This window comes from Enhydra lutris, unplaced genomic scaffold (assembly GCF_002288905.1).
Source record: "Enhydra lutris kenyoni isolate GAN:26980312 unplaced genomic scaffold, ASM228890v2 scaffoldscaffold44, whole genome shotgun sequence".
NCBI lineage: Eukaryota > Metazoa > Chordata > Mammalia > Carnivora > Mustelidae > Enhydra > Enhydra lutris.
In genome coordinates this window covers 15,021,748-15,043,368 of record NW_019154128.1, presented here as the reverse complement: position 1 = coordinate 15,043,368, position 21,621 = coordinate 15,021,748, and the positions used below count along the sequence as shown (strand labels likewise).

Sequence of the window (21,621 nt, the reverse complement as noted above, 5' to 3'; positions counted from 1 at the left end):
TGGTCAATGTGTCTCCCACAGAGTGAAAGAAGAGAGAGTTATTGAGGGTCCTTCCATGTGTGAGGCACTCTGCTATGAGTATTACATAGCAGTTAATAATCCTCACAACAATCCTGTGAGGTAGTTAGAAAGATGGAGAGTTGATTACTAATATAAATTCTTCTCATCCTTTTTTACTGTCAGAACCCTGGTTTTCTTTTCATGACAGCAATGTGCCCAGTTTAAAACAAAAAAAACAATACACACATAAAAACTCATCCTCTGACCCTCTTTTGCATCTAGAATTAGCCATGTGACCCAGTTCTGTCCACTGAGATATAGGCAGAAGTCCCAGGGAAGATATTCCTTTTCTTTAATAGAAAGGCAAAGATTTGGGGCGCCTGGGTGGCTCAGTGGGTTAAATCCTCTGCCTTCGGCTCAGGTCATGATCCCGGGGTCCTGGGATCGAGCCCCACATCCGGCTCTCTGCTTGGTAGGGAGTCTGCTTCCCCCTCTCTCTCTCTGCCTGCCTCTCTGCCTACTTGTGATCTCTCTCTCTGTCAAATAAATAATAAAATCTTAAAAAAAAAAAAAAAAAGAAAGGCAAAGATTTAGCAACAATGAAAACAACAAATCTAATGTCCTTCCCCTTCCCATCCACCATCCTGCTGGAAAATGGACACTGCCTAGAGATAGAGTAGCCATTTTGCAACGAGGAGGACAGAAATTATAAACAAAGATGGTGGAGAACAGACATAAAAAGAAGGTTGTTTTCTTGGAGACCTCTGTGAGTAGCTCTAGAACTTAGACTACCTACTGCTGGGCTTCTTATTCATAGGACTATATATCTCTCCATTGTTTCAGCCATCATTTGTCTGCTCCTCTACTTTTATCCCCAGTAATACACAACTTTACTTGGCCTAGTAGTTAAGGGCCCCACATACAGAAGGAGAAACTGAGACTCAGCCGGGCCAGCAAGCTCTTAAGCAGTAAGCCTGGAATTCAAAGCCAATTTTTAGTATCAGAAGCAATGCCAGACTATTTGTTCCCTTCATTTGCAATAAAATACGCTCTTGGTAAGGACTGACTCTCCAGTAATGTTTATATCACCTAACCCTCAGGAAAGAAGAACTGATTAATTCCCCTGCCATCTCTCCATCACACCATCAGCCGAGAGTTCTAAGCCGAGAACCTTCAGAAACTGCCTCTGATTGGCCTGCCCCCATTTCCTCTACATTTCTCAGTGCCAGGAGACCCTCTTTGATTAACCCAACTTGCTGGCTCCTTCAGCCAGTTCCATTGTCCACTTATAGTTTCTATCATTTGGCCTTTAACCCTTCCTATATTTGGGTTATGTGTCCTGGAAAGGCAGAGTGAAAAGGGAGACACACTACTGGCTGGCCTTGCACAGCTCACACTGCCCAGGAAGTGGCTGGTTAACTGGTTCCCCAGGTTCTGGTCTCATTCTAGCCACCACTTACACACAGCTTCAGTCTCTGTGTCTGGCTCCAGCATTGAGACTGGCCCTACCCATAAGCCCACCTCCACCTCTCATCCTTTTTCTCTCCTCTCCCCTCTGGACATCAGCTGGTCTCTTTCTTTCTTATTTTATTAAATGTTCAGTTAGCCAGCATATAGTACATCAATAGTTTTTGATGTAGTGTTCAAAGATTCATTAGTTGCCTGTAACACCCAGTGCTCATCAGAACACATGCTTCTAACCAAATAGTAACCTAAATGAGCTGACCCCAACCAGCTTGTCGAATGCAAGCCGCCTCCTCTTCATTCAGTTTAGCTTCTATTTCTGAATACCTACTATGTATTGAGCACTAAGAGCTCTGTTCATGCTGTCCACCTGTATCCTCTCTACAACCCTCTGAGGTGGGTGCTATTATTATCCTTGTTTCTTACCAGCTAATCCTGGCCACTGCCCCTGATACCAGACTGGAGATACTAGCTCTAAATTCTGCTAATTTTATAGCCTTTAAGCTAGGAACTATTCTTATACTGACTTACAGCTGAGGTATTTGGAAAGGGAAAGAAATTAACATTGATTTAATATTGACTGTGGGTGCCAGGTACCATGGGTAGCATTTTCATCTGTTCATATGCTACCTGACATTACTTCATATATTTATTTGTTCATTGCCTATCTCCCTATAAAACATAAGCTTCTCTGAAGACAGGCACCTTGTTCATCTTGCTTACCACTGTATCCCAGACTGATAGCAGTGCCTGGCATATACAAGGTACTCAATAAACACCTGTGGAATGCATTCATGGGGACATCATCTCATTTACTCCAAGCAAACTTGTGAGTAGGGAGTATTGGCTTTGAGCCACAGATGAGGAGATTCACAGTAGAGCACTTACCCGAGGTCGTTCAGATGGACCGTGCTGGGGGTGAACTTCCAGCAGGGGTCTCTAGCTCCAAAACCATTTCCACCATTCCATACAGCTAGAGAGCACCCAGGCACGAAAAAGCCTATTAGTGTATCATAGTGAGCCTCCCACATGCATCCAGCCTTAGGTAGTGTTTTCTAAACTGACACGATGTTCTCATACCCCATGGTGTTAGAGAGCTGCGCAGACAGTGGGGGTGTTGCACAGGCTCGATACCTACAGGGTAAAAGAGCCATTCCTTACCTCCTGCCTGTACCCCCTGCCCCCATGGATTCCTCTCCCTGGTTTATGCCCTCATAACTCTGAAGAGGAGGCTCAGAACATGGAAGAAAACCTGTTACCACAGCAGCCCTTGCTGATCCTGATTCCTCTAGTCACTTACTCTAGGAGCTCTGTTACTAGAAAGTAGCGGGCCTTCTCCTTGTGTAACTCCTAGACCACATTGAGGAAACCTTTCTCAGCCCAGGACTCCTTCATATGTTCCCCACAGAAGTCCCTTCCATCCCTAAATGAGGTCAAGCAGCGCGCCTGAGAGACTCTCCCCAGTTCCCTTTTCTCTGAATCTGAACAAATGTGCATTTTCAATTTCTAAACAATGTGACCCTTTCACCACAAATGTCAACTTGGGGTGGCAAGAGAGGCAAGGATAGGTCCCCCTAACTCCTCTAACTTCTGAAGGAGGTTTGTCTGCACAGTGGCTCATCCTGTTCCTTCTCTGAGCTCCCACCCCTTGCACAGCTCATGTTAGGCTTTCCCCACTCATTTGTGTTTAGAACAGCGCAGAAGCCTTCCTCACTCCCATTGTCTTGAGTCCTGCCAGGATAAGTTCCTAACTTCAAAGAAGCCCCAGAATGCAGCACTGTGCTGGGCTGTGTCCATTCATACCTAGAGATGCCCACCAAAGGACACCTAGCAATTCTATTTTAATGAAAACTAATCTTACTAGAATTCTTTTAACTTGATTAATTTAAGACTTGTCTTGCTATATAATTCTTCCCTGGACATTTAATAAACAAATAGTAAGCTGGTATCTATGGAATTAAATCCTGAACCTCATTTCAGTGTGTCCTTTCAAGCAGAAAATTCTGCTGAGTATTGGGAATAAGAGCACCAGCCTTAACATATTCAGGTCCGACAAAGTCAGTGACAAGTTCAAAAAGAAATGGAGATTGAGTGATATGTGTTAATGTCCTCTACACAGAACATGAATATCAAATATTCATTTGCTTTTTGGAGAGAATCTGAGGGACAATGCAGAAAAAATGGACTGCACGGGAGAAAAGGCAGATATGAACACAAAATGCCTAACTAGGAGTTTATAAATTACTTTTCAGGTGGCCTGGATATTTCTGATTCTGATTATCATCTGTTTCCATAGTTCTTCATCTTTAGGCAGACTACAGACCCTCTGGTGAAAGCTAGGGAGGGCTCTTCTCCCAGAGAAATGTACAAGTACGTTTTGTATATACTCTCGAGAGATTCCAGACCCTCTCAAATACATGGTGGACTGGGAATCAAGAATCCTTCCCCATACACAGCTAACAGGAGTAGTACTTGGTTCATCCCTTCTGGGGGACTATTTAGCAGTACCTCTCAAAATGCATACCTTTGGACTAAGCCTACTTCTCAGAATTTATGCTACAGATAAACATATGCAAACACATGTGCATAGTTATTTTTGAGACATAGTGTATAACAGAAAGACTGAAAACAACCTCAGTGTCCATCTCTAGGAATACTAGGCAGCTATGAAAAATGAGAAAGTTCTTTATATATTAAGCAATTTCCAAGTCATACTGTTATATAAATAAAGGTGCAAAATCATGTGTGTAATACACCATCATTTATATATTTATAAAAGAGAGTATATAAAAATACATTTCTGCTTGCATAACAGTTTCTGAAAGAAGATCTAAGAAACTGGTAACACACATTGCCTCTTAGCTAGTGAACAGGAGGTTGGAGAGAGAATCTTCTCTGCATACCCTTTTGTACCTTTGTAATTTATACCATGTGAATGTATTACTATTCAAAAATTAAATAAATAAAATTAATTTCCAAGTTAGAAGTTATATTAAATCTATATAATGGAACATGATACAGTCATTGAGAATGATGTTTTGGAAGAATTTCTCATGACTTGCAAAAAAAATGCATATATTATATGAAACAAGGGAGAACACAAAACTGAATTATGAGTGAGTTAAACTTTCTTCCTTTTTATGCTCAGATGCTTATCTATATTTTGTAACTGACCTATAGTGCAAACAGTAAAATCAGTAAGAGTTTATTAAAAAAGTAAAGACCGCTTGTACAAATGACTTTCAAATCAGAATCCCTACCCCCATCCTTCCCAAACACCAGCCCCATATTTCAAGAGGTCTTTGGACATCCTTGAACTACAGGTGCTCAAACTTGACTTCGTTCACCAGGAACTCCCAAACACTGTTCCTTCTTTAAGTTTAAATTTAAATCAGTTACTAACATATTGTCATAAACTACAAATCAGTCACATTGTGATTCCTTTTTCTCTTTCTCCCATCTTCTCCTCACTCTGTCCTCCTCTGTTCCCAAATTGGTCACCAAGTCCTTTGATGTTACTCTATTATCTCATCTCTGAGGAGAGTCCTCTCTTCCACATTTCTGTTTCCTACCTGATGTGGGCCCTCACCAACTCCCATCAAGATTTAGTCTTTCCCTTGCACTCCTGAGGCACATTTCTGAAGTATAGGTGAATGGGACCACCTGCCCTACTGAGCGCTACCCCCCCCCACCCCCACTGTGGTAAAGCCCACCCACTCATTCCAGGTGGCCATCAAGGATTATTTCCCCCAACCAAACCTTCCAGCCTCAACCCCAACACTCTTCTGTCATTGCCCTTGCTCTCATATTGCTTCTCTGGGCAGTCCACATATTTCCACACCTCTGATTCTTCTGCCCAGGATACTAGTTATCTCCTCTGTTTAGAAAATCCCTTCTCCTCTTTCCAGACACAGCTCAAATGTCCCCTCCTCAGTGGAACCTTCCCCAGCCTTCTCCCCATCTTGTACAGCAGTACTCATCACTCTGCTCTCAGACATCTCACAGATCCACACCCTGTGTCAGATCAGAGTTAACCACACATGTCTAGCATATCCTCTGAAGTGTAAATGCCCTTAAGGCAGGGGTAAAATATCATTCATGTTTGTAGCCTCAAACCTTGGTACCACACAAGGAACATAAGCAAGGCACAATAAATTGCTTTTGAACAGAAAGCACAGTGAAGTTGATAGGAAATCATTCAAAATAAAACTTCACTTTACAAAAAAAAAAAAAACCATCAAACAAAAAAACAACTTCACTTTACATATAACTTCTCTGCCATAAATCTCATGCTGTAATAAAATCCAGTTGCTTTACTATTTAAGCCTTGGACCATCTGACGCAGGATATTTTACAATACTTGCCTAGCACTCTGCACATGCAAACATCTCACAACGAAGGATGCAAGTTGATACTAATTCACATTAGCGGTTAATTTACATTGTACTGGCCTGCAAATCCCTATGTTTATTTAATGCCCACAGCATTTAGTCTTCCATTCTCAAAGCTCAAAAGAAGATGAACAGACTCCACTAAAACTTTTCAAATATTTTCCAGTCAGGCTAAGCAAAACAAAGAACATTTCACTAGAAAGGCATGCTTTTGTTTGAATGATTACAAAGTTAAAATTAGGGGTAAAACCAAGGACATTGTGCAGTGACATGTTTAGATTTGGATCCCCAAAGGAAAAAAAAAAAATTAAAAAAAATCTCCTTACTCTTAGTTTGTAACAAAATATACACCAGTCCTCAATGGAAAGGTGGAGATCTCCTTTCATGGGGTTGGTCTCCAGGCCTGTGGGTGTGTGGCGCCTCAAGACAACACTTGATGTCACATAAATTCCCCTCTGCATTTCAGCATACAAAGGCATTCCTCAGTGTATTTTTTCACCTTGGTTCTGGGTCCCGAGGCCAAGGAAACATCTTTCAACAGTTTTTCAAGCTGTTTCAAGCAGTTGAAAATGTCCCTCAAACCCATTCTCGGCATTTACTTTCAGGGCACTGGTGAATCCCTTTTTGTTCCCAACCTTGGTAAGTACCTGATCAGGTCTCCCATCTGTCAAAAGGTAGATTACTTGTGTTTCTTCATCAGCAAAAGCAATTTGCAAGGCATGCAGGGTGTTTGTGGAACTTCCAATCTACAAAGGAGACAGAGAGAGGTACTTAAATCTCCAGAAAACTCTCACAAACAACGGTTATTTATTTTCTGCTTCCAAAAAAAAAATAAAATAAAATAAAAAAGAAAGAAAAATGCCTGTGAAATAAAAGATAAAATTATATTGAAGTAATAATTTAAACCCAGTAATTCCAAGGAGCCAAATCCTTGGGCGTGCCATAAAAGCCTCTATCCAGACAATTCCAGGGCTACTAGAAGCCAGGACTATGGACTTCCTGTCCTGATGACATAGTTCTTAATGTAACTATCTTTGTAAGGCACTGAGTCAGTTACTGTTCATGCGGCTGTCAACACAGTTTAAACATACAGTTTGAATACAAGCCTGGCAGGACAGAACAGGATTTATTAAAACATGAGCATGGTAACATCAGCCACCTGGGATACAGCAAAGAAACTGTTTAAGTTTTTAAAACTCCTGCAGTTTCTGCCCAGGGATACAGAGTGCTGGCCAGAGTGTCACTGCCAAACTTATAACAAAAAGAAGCCAGACGAACAACAACACATCACTGCCTTTTGTTACACTACTCAGAGTGCTCAGGTCACAGGGCAACCAGCTGGCCCCAAGTGTGAGGAGAGACAGGCGCGTGCAGGGACCAGTGAGATGTAAGCACAGGCTCCTGGGATGAGATGCAGGGGACATTAGGTCAGAAGAGCTTGCCTGGGGTGATTGGTGAACTGGTGGAGGGTAGCTGGCTATATACTGGTGAGAAGGTAAAGGTCTGCAGGCCACAAGTAGAGGGGAAATCTGCATTCTCTTGAAGGCATTTTCACCACAAAGCCCACAGGCACTCACAGAAAAGACTGGCCCAAGAAAGTCTCCTTCATGGAGCAGAACTGGGGAAGAAGAGTGACACAGGAACCCTTATGCTCCATTTCACCTTCAGAATAAAAGCTCTAATGAGTGAATGTGTGGGATGAGGGAGGTAGTGGGGAGGGAGGCAACAAACACAATCACCCTTAGGGCACTGGTGAAAATCCAGGGCAGCGGAGGGAAGGAAAGGGGGAAAAACCAAATCCTCCACACCTGGAAAAGGAGCCGGGCTAGATGCTGGGCTCAGAACTAAGTGGGACAGACCCCTGAGCCTCTGAGACTGCAGTCCCCCTAAAATGAAGGCTCAGAGAACACACACCCCACCCTTCCCCTACGAACACTGACCAGCAAGGAACATATAAAGAGACAGACTCTGTCTGAGGCCCAGTGTGAAGGGAAAATTAAAAATCTGAGGGTAGATCAGACACTAAAGGACAAGCCTCTAACACGTCATCCCCACCCTAAGCCTGAGTACCACCACAAGAATGTGAGGGCAGGTGCACTGAAGGTAACAGGAACAAACAGACCGCAAACCCAGCCCAGCTCTGGATCAGATTAAGTTTATGCCTCTCCCCCCCAAAAGAAACGTATGCTCATTTCCAGATGTGAATAACATTTATCTCAGTATCTATATACTACCCATGATGTCTAGCTTTTAAGAACAACAAAAAATGAACACCCTAAGCAGAAAGAAACAACATACTACCAAGATACAAGTAGTCATCAGAAATAAATTCAGGTGACACCAATGCTGAAACTATGTGAAAGAAAATTTAAAATAACTGTGATTAATACATTAACATTTCTAATGGCAAAGGTGAACAATGCTGGAGACCAGATGGGCAATTTCTGTAGAGGGATGGGAACCTGAAGCTGAAAGAAAACACTAAAAATCAAAACCACAGTAATGCAGATGAATACAATAAATCAGAACAGAAACGAGCATCAAAGGCTGTGGGATGACATCAAATGGTCTGACATGTGTATAATTGGAAACACAACAAAGAAAACAGGATAGTAGAAATAACTGAAAAAAGGAATGGCTGAGAATTTTCTCAAAACAATGACCGACATAAACACATGGACCCAAGAAGGTCAAGTAGGATAAATAAAATAAAATACCCTGACACTCCTACTGGAGTGGTGGCAGTGAAGGCCAAGGGCTGAGCCAAGATTCTCATCCCCACCAAGTGTAACAAGCCCTCCCTGCCTATGTCCACTCCTACCAGCATTATTGAGGTGATCTACCCCTCACAGTCCAAGTGGGGAAGCTGGACTTCAACCTCTGTCTCTTCCTCACAGTATGTAGACTTTTGGGTTGAGCCTCTTTCACTTACCAAAATGCATTTAAGATCTACCCATGCTATTTCATGAATTGAGACTTTGTTCCTTTTTATGGATGAGTAGCATCCCTCACTGAATGGATGTAAAATTGTTTATCCATTCCCTGTTGAAGGACATCTGTGTCATTTCTGACTTCAAGCATTTATAAATAAAGCTGTTACAAATGTTTGCTTGCAGGTTTCTACATGAATATACATCAAAAGCTGTGAAGGGCCTGAGATTTTGCCTTAGTTGCAAACTAACATGGGTGCCTGGGTCACCAACAAAGGACTTTACTACTCACAGCAGCAGCAGTAGCCAGAATATCAGTGTTGGGGGGGAGGGTGGTTCAGCACCAGTTTCCTGGGTCCCAATTCCCACAGGGTGATGGCGAGAGGGTTAAGTGACACTTGCACATACAGTAGGATGTGTTAAACGAGAGGGACCCTGAACTTAAGAAAACTGAATTATCGTATAATGGACTATAAGCATGTTCATTATTTGCTCTGGAGTCAGATATTACCTTTATACTGGATAATAAGCAGGTCACCTTTTCCTACTTCCCAAGGCTGTCTGCTACATAAACATTCATGAAAAGACAGAACAGAGGTTCTTGACGAAAGAACATAGATTACGGATTTGAAATCATTTCCTCTTTTTTAATGGAGGCTTTTAGTGCATCAAATTCCTTCCAGTACTGTATTAGCTGGCATTCCACATATTTTCATGCTGTGCTTAATTTTCATTAAATTTTATGAAATTTTATTTTTTTAAAGATTTTATTTATTCATTTGAGAGAGAGAACACAACTGGAGGAGAAGGGCAGAGGCAGAAGCAGACTCCCCACTGAGCAGGGAGCCTGATGCCAGGCTCGATCCCAGGACCCTGGGATCACGACCTGAGCTGAAGGCAGACACTTAAACGACTGAGCCACTCAGGTGTCCCTAATTCTATGAAATTTTAAATTTTCTTTGTGATTTTCTTTCTGTGATTTAAAGCCTGTTCTTCCATTTCCAAGTGTTCTGAGATTTTCATGGTGTTTCTTTGTTACTGATTTCTAATTTGATTCCACTACAGTCAGAAGATATCTGTCTGACTCAAAACTGTAAGATTTCAATGCTTTTAAATTTGTTAAGGGTTGTTTTATAACTCAAGATATAATCTATTTATGTGAATGATCAATGTTTCTTGGAAAAGATGATATATTCTCTTGGTGGGTGGAGCATTCTATAAATGTTAATTAGATAAGCTTACCTGAAGGTGTTGTTCAGTTCTTCCAAATCTTTGATGACTGTTCAATAGTGCTATCAACTGCTAAGACTGGGGTACCAAAGTCCCCAAGTAGAATTGCTGTATTTGTCTGTCATGTCTTTTGACTCCATCTGCCTTTGTTTCATGTATTTTGAAGCTTTGTGGTTTGGTGCATACATATTTAGGATAGCTGGCTTCTTTTTTCTAAATTAAAATATAGCTGACACAAAATGTTACATCAGTTTCAGGGGTATAACATCACGATTGGACATGTTTATGTGTTGTGCTGTGTTCGCCATGAGTGTAGTTAGGATTGTTATCCTCTTGCTGGACTGATCTTTTTCTTATCATGTTAAGTCTCTTATAGTTCTCTTTCCTTTAACATCTACTTTATGTAATATTAACGTATTTACTACAGATTTTTAAAAATTAGTGTTTGAATATCTTTTCTTTTTACTTTCCTTTTTTTCTTTTTTCATAATTTTATTAAATAAACAATTTAATTTCTTAAAAGTTATGGAGGTGTTTATGTTATTTATCTATTTCAGGTTGGCTGAGTAGTGCTAATTTGTGCTTTCAAGAATTGGTCTATTTCCTTTATGTTGTCAAATTAATTTGTGTAGAGTTACTTATATTGTTTCTTATTATCCCTTTGATACCAGTAGAGACTATAGAGATCTTATTTTTTTTAATCATTTTTTAAATTTATTTTCAGCACAACAGTATTCATTGTTTTTGTACCACATCCAGTGCTCCATGCAATCCGTGCCCTAATACCCACCACCTGGTTCCCCCAACCTCCCACCCCCCCACCTCTTCAAACCCTTCAGATTGTTTTTCAGAGTCCATAGTCTCTCATGGTTCACCTCCCCTTCCAATTTCCCCCAACTCCCTTCTCCTAATTCCCCATGTCCTCCATGCTATTTGTTATGCTCCACAAATAAGTGAAACCACATGATAATTGACTCTCTCTGCTTGACTTCTTTCACTCAGCATAATCTCTTCCAGTCCCATCCATGTTGCTACAAAAGTTGGGTATTCATCCTTTCTGATGGAGGCATAATACTCCATAGTGTATATGGACCACATCTTCCTTATCCTTTCGTCCATTGAAGGGCATCTTGGTTCTTTCCACAGTTTGGCAACCGTGGCCATTGCTGCTATAAACATTGGGGTACAGATGGCCCTTCTTTTCACTACATCTGTACTTTGGGGTAAATACCCAGTAGTGCAATTGCAGGGTCAAAGGGGAGCTCTATTTTTAATTTCTTGAGGAATCTCCACACTGTTCTCCAAAGTGGCTGCACCAACTTGCATTCCCACCAACAGTGGAAGAGGGTTCCCCTTTCTCCACAACCCCTCCAACACATGTTGTTTCCTGTCTTGCTAATTTTGGCCATTCTAACTGGTGTAAGGTGATATCTCAATGTGGTTTTAATTTGAATCTCCCTGATGGCTAGTGATGATGAACATTTTTTCATGTGCCTGATAGCCATTTGTATGTCTTCATTGGAGAAGTGTCTGTTCATATCTTCTGCCCATTTTTTGATACGATTATCTGTTTTGTGTGTGTTGAGTTTGAGGAGTTCTTTATAGATCCTGGATATCAATCTTTTGTCTGTACTGTCATTTGCAAATATCTTCTCCCATTCCGTGGGTTGCCTCTTTGTTTTCTTGACTGTTTCCTTTGCTGTGCAGAAGCTTTTGATTTTGATGAAGTCCCAAAAGTTTATTTTTGCTTTTGTTTCCTTTGCCTTTGGAGACATATCTTGAAAGAAGTTGCTGTGGCTGATATCGAAGAGATTACTGCCTATGTTCTCCTCTAGGATTCTGATGGATTCCTGTCTCACGTTGAGGTCTTTTATCCATTTTGAGTTTATCTTTGTGTACGGTGTAAGAGAATGGTCGAGTTTCATTCTTCTACATATAGCTGCCCAGTTTTCCCAGCACCATTTACTGAAGAGACTGTCTTTTTTCCACTGTATATTTTTTCCTGTTTTGTTGAAGATTAACTGACCATAGAGTTGAGGGTCCATATCTGGGCTCTCTACTCTGTTCCACTGGTCTATGTGTCTGTTTTTATGCCAGTACCATGCTGTCTTGGTGATCACAGCTTTGTAGTAAAGCTTGAAATCAGGTAGCGTGATGCCCCCAGTTTTATTTTTGTTTTTCAACATTTCCTTAGCGATTCAGGGTCTCTTCTGGTTCCATACAAATTTTTGGATTATTTGCTCCAGCTCTTTGAAGAATACCGGTGGAATTTTGATTGGAATGGCATTAAAAGTATAGATTGCTCTAGGCAGTATAGACATCTTAACAATGTTTATTCTTCCGATCCAAGAGCATGGAATGGTCTTCCATCTTTTTGTGTCTTCTTCAATTTCTTTCATGAGTGTTCTGTAGTTCCTCGAGTACAGATCCTTTACCTCTTTGGTTAGGTTTATTCCCAGGTATCTTATGGTTCTTGGTGCTATAGTAAATGGAATCGATTCTCTAATTTCCCTTTCTGTATTTTCATTGTTAGTGTATAAGAAAGCCACTGATTTCTGTACATTGACTTTGTATCCTGCCACGTTATTGAATTGCTGTATGAGTTCTAGTAGTTTGGGGGTGGAGTCTTTTGGGTTTTCCATGTAAAGAATCATGTCATCTGCGAAGAGAGAGAGTTTGACTTCTTCATTGCCAATTTGGATACCTTTTATTTCTCTTTGTTGTCTGATTGCTGTTGCTAGGACTCCTAATATTATGTTGAACAAGAGTGGTGAGAGTGGGCATCCTTGTCATGTTCCTAATCTCAACGGGAAGGCTGCAAGCTTTTTCCCATTGAGGATGATATTTGCTGTGGGTTTTTCATAGATAGATTTGATGAAGTTCAGGAATGTTCCCTCTATCCCTATACTTTGAAGCATTTTAATCAGGAACGGATGCTGGATTTTGTCAAATGCCTTTTCTGCATCAATTGAGAGGACTATGTGGTTCTTCTCTCTTTTCTTACTAATTTGTTCTATCACATTGATTGATTTGCGAATGTTGAACCATCCTTGTAGCCCAGGAATGAATCCCACCTCGTCATGGTGGATAATCTTTTTAATGTTACTTTCAACCTGTGTTATTTTTGAAGGGAGTGTCTTATAGATCACATAGAATTGTATCATGTTTTTGTCTACTCTCCAATCTCTGTCATGTAATTGGTATATTTAGATGATTTACATATAATTACTGGTATTTAATTAAGCTCCCATTTTTTGTTTTCTGTGTATTTTCTCTGTTTCTCACGTACCTTATTTTTCCTTTCCTTCCTATGGATAATTTGAACCTTTTTTTAGTGTTCTATTTTGATTTATTTGTAATGTTTTTGAGTGTGCTGCCTTATGTGGTGTGCTTCATGGTTGCTCTAGGTATTTTCTTATGCTTATGTGTAACTTATCACAGCCTCCTGATACCGATACACTTGAAGTTTATCACTTCAAGTATAAAAACTATTCTTTCCATTTAGGTCCTTTGTCTGAAGTACTTTCCCTATATTAATTATATACCATATTAGATGTTGTTAAACTTTTGCTTGAACCATAAAACATGATTAAAGCAACTGGTGAGGTTACAGATTCTCTACTATGTTTACTTCTCTATGTACCCATTCTACTGTTCTTCCTTTACTTCTGAAGGTCCAAGCTTTCTTCCTATTTGGAGAACTCCATTAGCCATTCATTCTTTAATGATATGTCTCCCCGCACCAAATCCTCTCCGTTTCCATTCTCTTTCCGTCCTGAGGATATCATCACCAGAAAGATGATTCACAGCCTACAGGTCTTTTCTTTCAGTACTTGAAAAATGTTGTTTGTGCCACTTCCTTCTGGTCTCATGGTTTCAGATGAAAAACTGCTGTCATTTGAATTGGTGTTCCTGTATAGTTTATGTGTTATCTCTCTTTGGCTATTATTTATTTATTTATTTATTTGACAGACAGATCACAAGTAGGCAGAGAGGCAGGCAGAGACAGACAGGAGGAGGAGGTAGGCTCCCTGCTGAGCAGAGAGCCTGATGCGGGACTTGATCCCAGGACCCTGAGATCATGACCTGAGCCGAAGGCAGAGGCTTTAACCACTGAGCCACCCAGGCGCCCCTCTCTTTGGCTATTTTTAGGATTCTTTTTCATCTTTAGTTATCAGAAGATGAAATATATAATATGTTATGGTATGGATTTCTTTGGTTTTACCCTGTTTGGGGTTTACTTAGGTTCTTGAATTATAGTTTTTGTTTTCATCCAAATTTAGAGAGCTTTTAGCCATTACTTCTTTGAATACATTTTTAGTCCCACACTCTTTTCTAGAATTCCGATGGTATGACTGTTACCTCTTTCTTACTGTACCAGAGATCTCTGAGGCTCTGTTGGTAGTAGCATCAGTTGATTGCTCTTCTCATTCAAATGTGGATTTCCTGGATCATGGTATGATGAGTGATTTTTATGTCCTGGACAATCTGGTTACTATGTTAGGAGATTATTCCCATTTAAATGTCATTTAGCAGGCAGTCACCCTGTTCAGGTTTAGCATGTTTATTTTAGCCTATGTTTGTGGGCTTTAGTTCCAATAACGATTTAATTTTTTACCCCATGCAGTCCTATTCTGGTCTGCTTTGTTCTACTTGTGCTGCTGGGGCTCCCACTCAGTTCCTATTTGGTGCTGCCTGTAGAAAGCCTAGGAAAGGCACGTCTCTCGGCTGCTTAATGGTGCTAGATGACCTGCTGGGGTGTACGAGCAGAAGCTGCTGAGCCTGAGTCTATTTATACTGCTGAGTTGAGAGCAGGAAGATACAAAGCTTTGCCTTTGTCATTGTTGCAGGACTGGACTTCCCATTGATGCCCCAGTTGTGAAGCTGGGACACTCAGGGACTTTGCTGTTGCCAGCAGGTTCTGCCACCTATAGGTGACCTGGTTTTAGAAATGCCCAGGCTTTGCTGCTGCCACTGCTGCAGTTGCATGGGACCACCAACCGTACCCCCGGCATGCAGTGCAGTCTGAAACAGCCTGGGATGTTGCTACTGTGGCTACTGCCAACAGATCAGACCACTCATACAATGCTGTGGCATGGGGTAATGGTGGCCAAATGACCTTACTGCTACCATTATTTCTAGTGGATCATGCCCACCACACTCAGGTTGTAAAATGACAACTGGGCAGCTGGAGTTTTGCTGCTTTTGCCATTGCTGGCAGACTGGACCACTTGACAGGATCTGAGTCAAAGAGCAGGGACTGGGATAGCAATGGCTATATTATCACCACAGCTATACTGTCGCCACTGCTTCCAATGAACTGGATGATGTGTCAGAGCCTGTGTCCTGGAGTGTAGTTTGGGGAGTTTCACTAGATCTCTGGTGGGTCTACCTTTTCCCAGTGTCTTTACTCAGACTCTATGCACTTGTCAAAACCCACAGATCTATACATCAAAAAAAAAGTGTTCTGTACAAATTAAAATACAGTTCAACTAGGATATGGGGGGAACCAGCATACTGATGAATGATGTAACCACACTGAAGTAGTTGGGTAAAAAAGTACCTGACTTAGTAACTTTAGAAAACAGCTCTTTGACTGGATACTGTAAGGCTAAACACAGAAAGAACTATGTGTAAACAGTACACTCTAGCTGATAAATTTGTTTCTCAGAGTATGGGTTAGAAATTCTGAAACTACTTTATATATATACTAGGGTTGAACAAAAAAGTAAATACATTACAGATAATGATAACCAGGTTTTTCATGGGCAAAGAAGTTACAAATAAGCAAATACATTGATTACAAATAAATCCCGTGGCTCTGGATTTTTGTAAGATGTATTAGTATGAACTCATGGTTTTATTTTTCTTTTTTAATGAAAATACAGATAAATAGATAGAGGAATATAGATGTTTATGGACAGATGGGCTATTATACATATATTTCCCATCTTTGTCTACTGAGAAGACCTAGAAGCAGTGAGTCTAGCAGCAGCAATAAGCATACCCCAACACCCAGATTTTGGTTTATAAACACCATTTTCTAATAAAAGAAACAATGGTTCCCTGGAGAAGTGGTAAACTCCAGGGTTGAGGCTGGGAAAATATAAGATGAACATGAAACATCTCATAGCACCAGAAAGTAAGGAAGTATTCAAAAAAGAAAAAAAAAAAAAAGCTAGATGCAAATATGAAGGATATAGGGGGCAACCTGAAAGAGTTCCCAATGGCCAAAGTGGGAACAAGCTTAGTAACAAAAAAATAAATAATAGCATTCAACTATTACTGAAAGAGTAAATCAATATTCAGGAGTCCAATATGAAATAAATATGATTGATGAATAAATACACGGGGGGAAGAGGAAACTCTAAGTTGCAGAAGAGTTCACATGCATAAATGTAAAAGGAATGGAGGAAACAGAAAGTCACCATTAGAACAGCACTGTGAAAACTGCTGTAGAGAAGATCCACCACAGCGTGCTAAAATTCATGAGGAAATATTTAAGAAACACAGGATATGTGCAGTCTCAAAGCATCTCATCCGAAACACGTTTTATCTATAAAAACAAAAACAGTAACTTTACATGGGAGCAACCTGACAGAAGCCACCTTACCCACATCTCAAAGTTAACATGAGTAGTATTAAGGCATATCAACCACTCGGCATGATGCCCTAAGAAGGATGTATCACCTCTCAGGTGTTCTAACCCCAATCTAACTATGAGAAAACATCAGATATATCCAAACTGAAGAACATTCTACAAAACACCTGATCGATACTTTTCAAAAGCGTCAAGGTCATGGAAAGACAAGGAATCACTGAGAACACTTTACAGACTGGAAGAGACTGAGGAGACTCTGGAACTAAATGTAATGTGGAGGATGGGGGAAAGAGGTGAAGGGAATTAAGAGGTAGAAACTTCCAGTTATCAAATAAAAAAGTCACAGGGATGAAAAGTACAGCAGAGGTAACATAGTCAATAATACTGTAATAGTATCATGTGGTGATAGATGGTGACTACACTTACCATGGGGAGCACTGAGTAATTTATAGAATTGTCAAATCACTATGTTATACACCTGAAACTAATATAAAACTATATGTCAACTATATTTCGATAATAAATTTTTTAAAAAAATAAATCCAATGTGGGACCCTAGACTGAATCTTGGAACAGAACAGTAACATTAGTAGAAAGTCTAATGAACTCTGAGTGAAGTCTGAATGAAGCAATGTGATTTTCTTAGGTTTTGTTTTAAATCGATTTTATATTTTAAATTTTTTTAAGTAGGCTCTAAGCCTAACATGGGGCTCAAACTCAGGACCCCATGATAAAGAGTCACACGCTCAACTGACTGAGCCAGCCAGGTGCCCCTGTGATTTTCTTAGCTTTGGCAACTGAACTATGGTTATGCCAGATGTTAACATTAGGGGAAGCTGGCTGAAGAGCAATACAGGCCCATCCTATGTACTATCTCTGCCACTCTTTTGTTAAGACTAAAATAATTTCAGAGAGAGGCAAGATGGCAGAGGAGTAGCAAACTGAAATGACATCAGGTTCCAGGAGTTCAGATAGATAGGTATAAAACCATTCCGAACACCTACAAACTCAACAGGAGATAGAAGAGAAGAAGAGCAGAAATTCTAGGAACAGAAAACCTACCACTTTCTGAAGGAGAGGACATGCAGAGAAGTGAATCTGAAAAGATGGGAAGATAAGACTGTGAGGGGAGGAAACAGCTCCCGGCAAGCGGCGGCGAAGTGTGGCACAAAATCAGGACATTTAGAAGTCTGCTCTACTGAGGGACATCGCTCCAGAGGCTAAGCAGGGGTGGAGCCCTCATGGGGACAGTGTGGTCTCAGGTCCTGCAGGGTCACAGAAAGATCGGGGGTGTCTGAGTGTGGCAGAGCTACCAGGTATTAGAGCAAGGAAGCCAACTACAGAGACAGAGCCAAAGAGTGAGCTTTCAGATTGGGGTTACCTTAAACTGTGATCAAAGGCACAGTCGGGACACTGCTCTTTGAGCAGGGACCCCACAAGCAGCAGATCCAGGGAGACTCACCTTCCTGCTCCAGGAGCAGCAGCATGGCAGGAATCTGCTGGGTTTGGAGACTCCAGGCGTGGCCATGCACCAGAGACAGAAACCCTCAGTCACAGGCCAAGTGAGCTCAGAGTGCAGTCAGAGACCAGGGAGACAGGAGTGACTGACTGCTTGTCTCTGGGGGCACAATGAGGAATGGGGCCCCAAGTTCTCGGCTCCTCTAGGCCGGAGATTGGAAGGCTGCCATTTTCATTCCCGTCCTCCAAAGTGGTATGGAAAGCATCAGGGAACAAAAGCTCTGAGAGTGAACCCGAGCAGATTACTTAGCCCAGTCCCTGGCAAGGGCAGTGCAATTCTACCTCAGGCATTTGAGAATCACTGCAACAGGCCCCTCCCGCAGAAGATCAGCAGGAACATCCAACCAAGACCAAACTCGCCGATCTTGGTCTTGGAGAACAGTGGAACAGTGGAACTCCAGAGCTAGGGGAAAGCAATGCATAGAATTCATGGCTTTTTCCCCTTGATCCTTTAGTCTTGCAAAGTTAATTTTTTTTAGTTTTATTTTTTGCTTATTCTATTTCTTTAACTTTTCCTCTTTCCTCTTTTAACATTTTTAAACTAGTTTATCTTCACAATACCTTTATAAAAATTTTTTTTAAAACCTTCGTTGTTATAGTAATATTTTATTCCTTCATTGTATTTAACCTTATTTCTTATATACACATAGGTTGGTTTTTTTTTTTTTCTAAAAAATTTGGGATACATTCCTAATAGATCAAAATATACCCTAATCTAACACATGGCTTTGTTCTAGTCTCTAGCCACGGCACATTCCCTCCTTTTTTTTTTCTTTTTCCAACCAACTTATCTTATCAATTCCTTTTTTAGAATTTTATTAAAATTTTCACCTTTACAATCATATACCATCCCTTCATGTTTACCCTTACTTTTGTGTGTGTGTGTATGTATATATATATATATTTTTTTTTCCTTTCTTTTAAAAATTTGGAAGGTAGTTTCTTCTAAGAGACCAAAATACACCCAAAATCAAGTGGGTGGCTCTGTTCTATTCACCAGTCTAATATATATATATGTGTGTGTGTGTGTGTGTGTGTGTGTGTGTGTGTGTGTGTGTATTATTTTTTATTTTTATTTCTTTTTTCCCCTTTCTTCTACCCCGGTTTTGGATCTTTTCTGATTTCATTAGTGTACATTTCTCTGGAGTCTTTGCCACCCTTCTAGTATTTTATTCTCTAGTTCATATATTCTTTTTTTTTTAATTTTTTATAAACATATATTTTTATCCCCAGGGGTACAGGTTTGTGAATCGCCAGGTTTACACACTTCACAAGACTCACCATAGCACATACCCTCCCCAATGTCCATAACCCCACCCCCCTTCTCCCAACCCCCCACCCCCCATCAACCCTCAGTTTGTTTTGTGAGATTAAGAGTCACTTATGGTATGTCTCCCTCCCAGTCCCATCTTGTTTCATTTACTCTTCTCCGACCCCCTTAACCCCCCATGTTGCATCTTCTCTCCCTCATATCAGGGAGATCATATGATAGTTGTCTTTCTCCGATTGACTTATTTCACTAAGCATGATACCCTCTAGTTCCATCCACGTTGTTGCAAATGGCAAGATTTCATTTCTTTTGATGGCTGCATAGTATCCCATTGTGAATATAAACCACATCTTCTTTATCCATTCGTCTGTTGATGGACATCTAGGTTCTTTCCATAGTTTAGCTATTGTGGACATTGCTGCTATAAACATTCGGGTGCACGTGCCCCTTCGGATCACTACGTTTGTATCTTTAGGGTACATACCCAGTAGTGCAATTGCTGGGTCATAGGGTAGTTCTATTTTCAACATTTTGAAGAACCTCCATGCTGTTTTCCAGAGTGGTTGCACCAGCTTGCATTCCCACCAACAGTGTAGGAGGGATCCCCTTTCTCCGCATCCTCACCAGTATCTGTCATTTCCTGACTTGTTAATTTTAGCCATTCTCACTGGTGTGAGGTGATATCTCATTGTGGTTTTGATTTGTATTTCCCTGATGCCGAGTGATGTGGAGCACTTTTTCATGTGTCTGTTGGCCATCTGGATGTCTTCTTTGCAGAAATGTATGTTCATGTCCTCTGCCCATTTCTTGATTGGATTATTTGTTCTTTGGGTGTTGAGTTTGCTAAGTTCTTTATAGATTTTGGACACTAGCCCTTTATCTGATATGTCATTTGCAAATATCTTCTCCCATTCTGTCAGCTGTCTTTTGGATTTGTTAACTGTTTCCTTTGCTGTGCAAAAGCTTTTGATCTTGATAAAATCCCAATAGTTCATTTTTGCCCTTGCTTCCCTTGCCTTTGGCGATGTTCCTAGGAAGATGTTGCTGCGGCTGAGGGCGAAGAGGTTGCTGCCTGTGTTCTCCTCAAGGATTTGGATGGATTCCTATCTCACATTGAGGTCCTTCATCCATTTTGAGTCTATTTTCATGTGTGGTGTAAGGAAATGATCCAATTTCATTTTTCTGCATGTGGCCGTCCAATTTTCCCAACACCATTTATTGAAGAGGCTGTCTTTTTTCACTGGACATTCTTTCCTGCTTTGTCGAAGATTAGTTGACCATAGAGTCGAGGGTCTATTTCTGGGCTCTCTATTCTGTTCCATTGATCTATGTGTCTGTTTTTGTGCCAGTACCATGCTGTCTTGCTGATGACAGCTTTGTAATAGAGCTTGAAGTCCGGAATTGTGATGCCACCGACTTTGCCTTTCTTTTTCAATATTCCTTTGGCTATTCGAGGTCTTTTCTGGTTCCATATAAATTTTAGGATTATTTGTTCCATTTCTTTGAAAAAAATGGATGGTACTTTGATAGGAATTGCATTAAATGTGTAGATTGCTTTCAGTAGCATAGACATTTTCACAATATTTATTCTTCCAATCCAGGAGCATGGAACATTTTTCCATTTCTTTGTGTCTTCCTCAATTTCTTTCATGAGTACTTTATAGTTTTCTGCGTATAGATTCTTAGTCTCTTTGGTTAGGTTTATTCCTAGGTATCTTATAGTTTTGGGTGCAATTGTAAATGGGATTGACTCCTTAATTTCTCTTTCTTCTGTCTTGTTGTTGGTGTAGAGAAATGCAACTGATTTCTGGGCATTGATTTTATATCCTGACACTTTACTGAATTCCTGTACAAGTTCTAGCAGTTTTGGAGTGGAGTCTTTTGGGTTTTCCACATATAGTATCATATCATCTGCGAAGAGTGATAGTTTGATTTCTTTGCCGATTTGGATGCCTTCAATTTCCTTTTGTTGTCTGACTGCTGAGGCTAGGACTTCTAGTACTATGTTGAATAGCAGTGGTGATAACAGACATCCCTGCCGTGTTCCTGACCTTAGCGGAAAAGCTTTCAGTTTTTCTCCATTGAGAATGATATTTGTGGTGGGTTTTTCATAGATGCCTTTGATAATATTGAGGTATGTGCCCTCTATCCCTACACTTTGAAGAGTTTTGATCAGGAAGGGATGCTGTATTTTGTCAAATGCTTTTTCAGCATCTA

General features: G+C 40.6%; 1 protein-coding gene across 1 annotated transcript in view; it reads right to left on the bottom strand.

Annotated features, from left to right (window-relative positions):
• Positions 1-21,621, bottom strand: part of LOC111155902 (von Willebrand factor A domain containing 3B) — a 214,990-nt gene that overhangs the window by 89,224 nt on the left and 104,145 nt on the right. Inside the window, exon 12 of the mRNA XM_022516368.1 lies at positions 6,503-6,601. Coding sequence (XP_022372076.1) covers positions 6,503-6,601 — 99 coding nt within the window. The remainder of the gene's footprint in view (positions 1-6,502; positions 6,602-21,621) is intronic.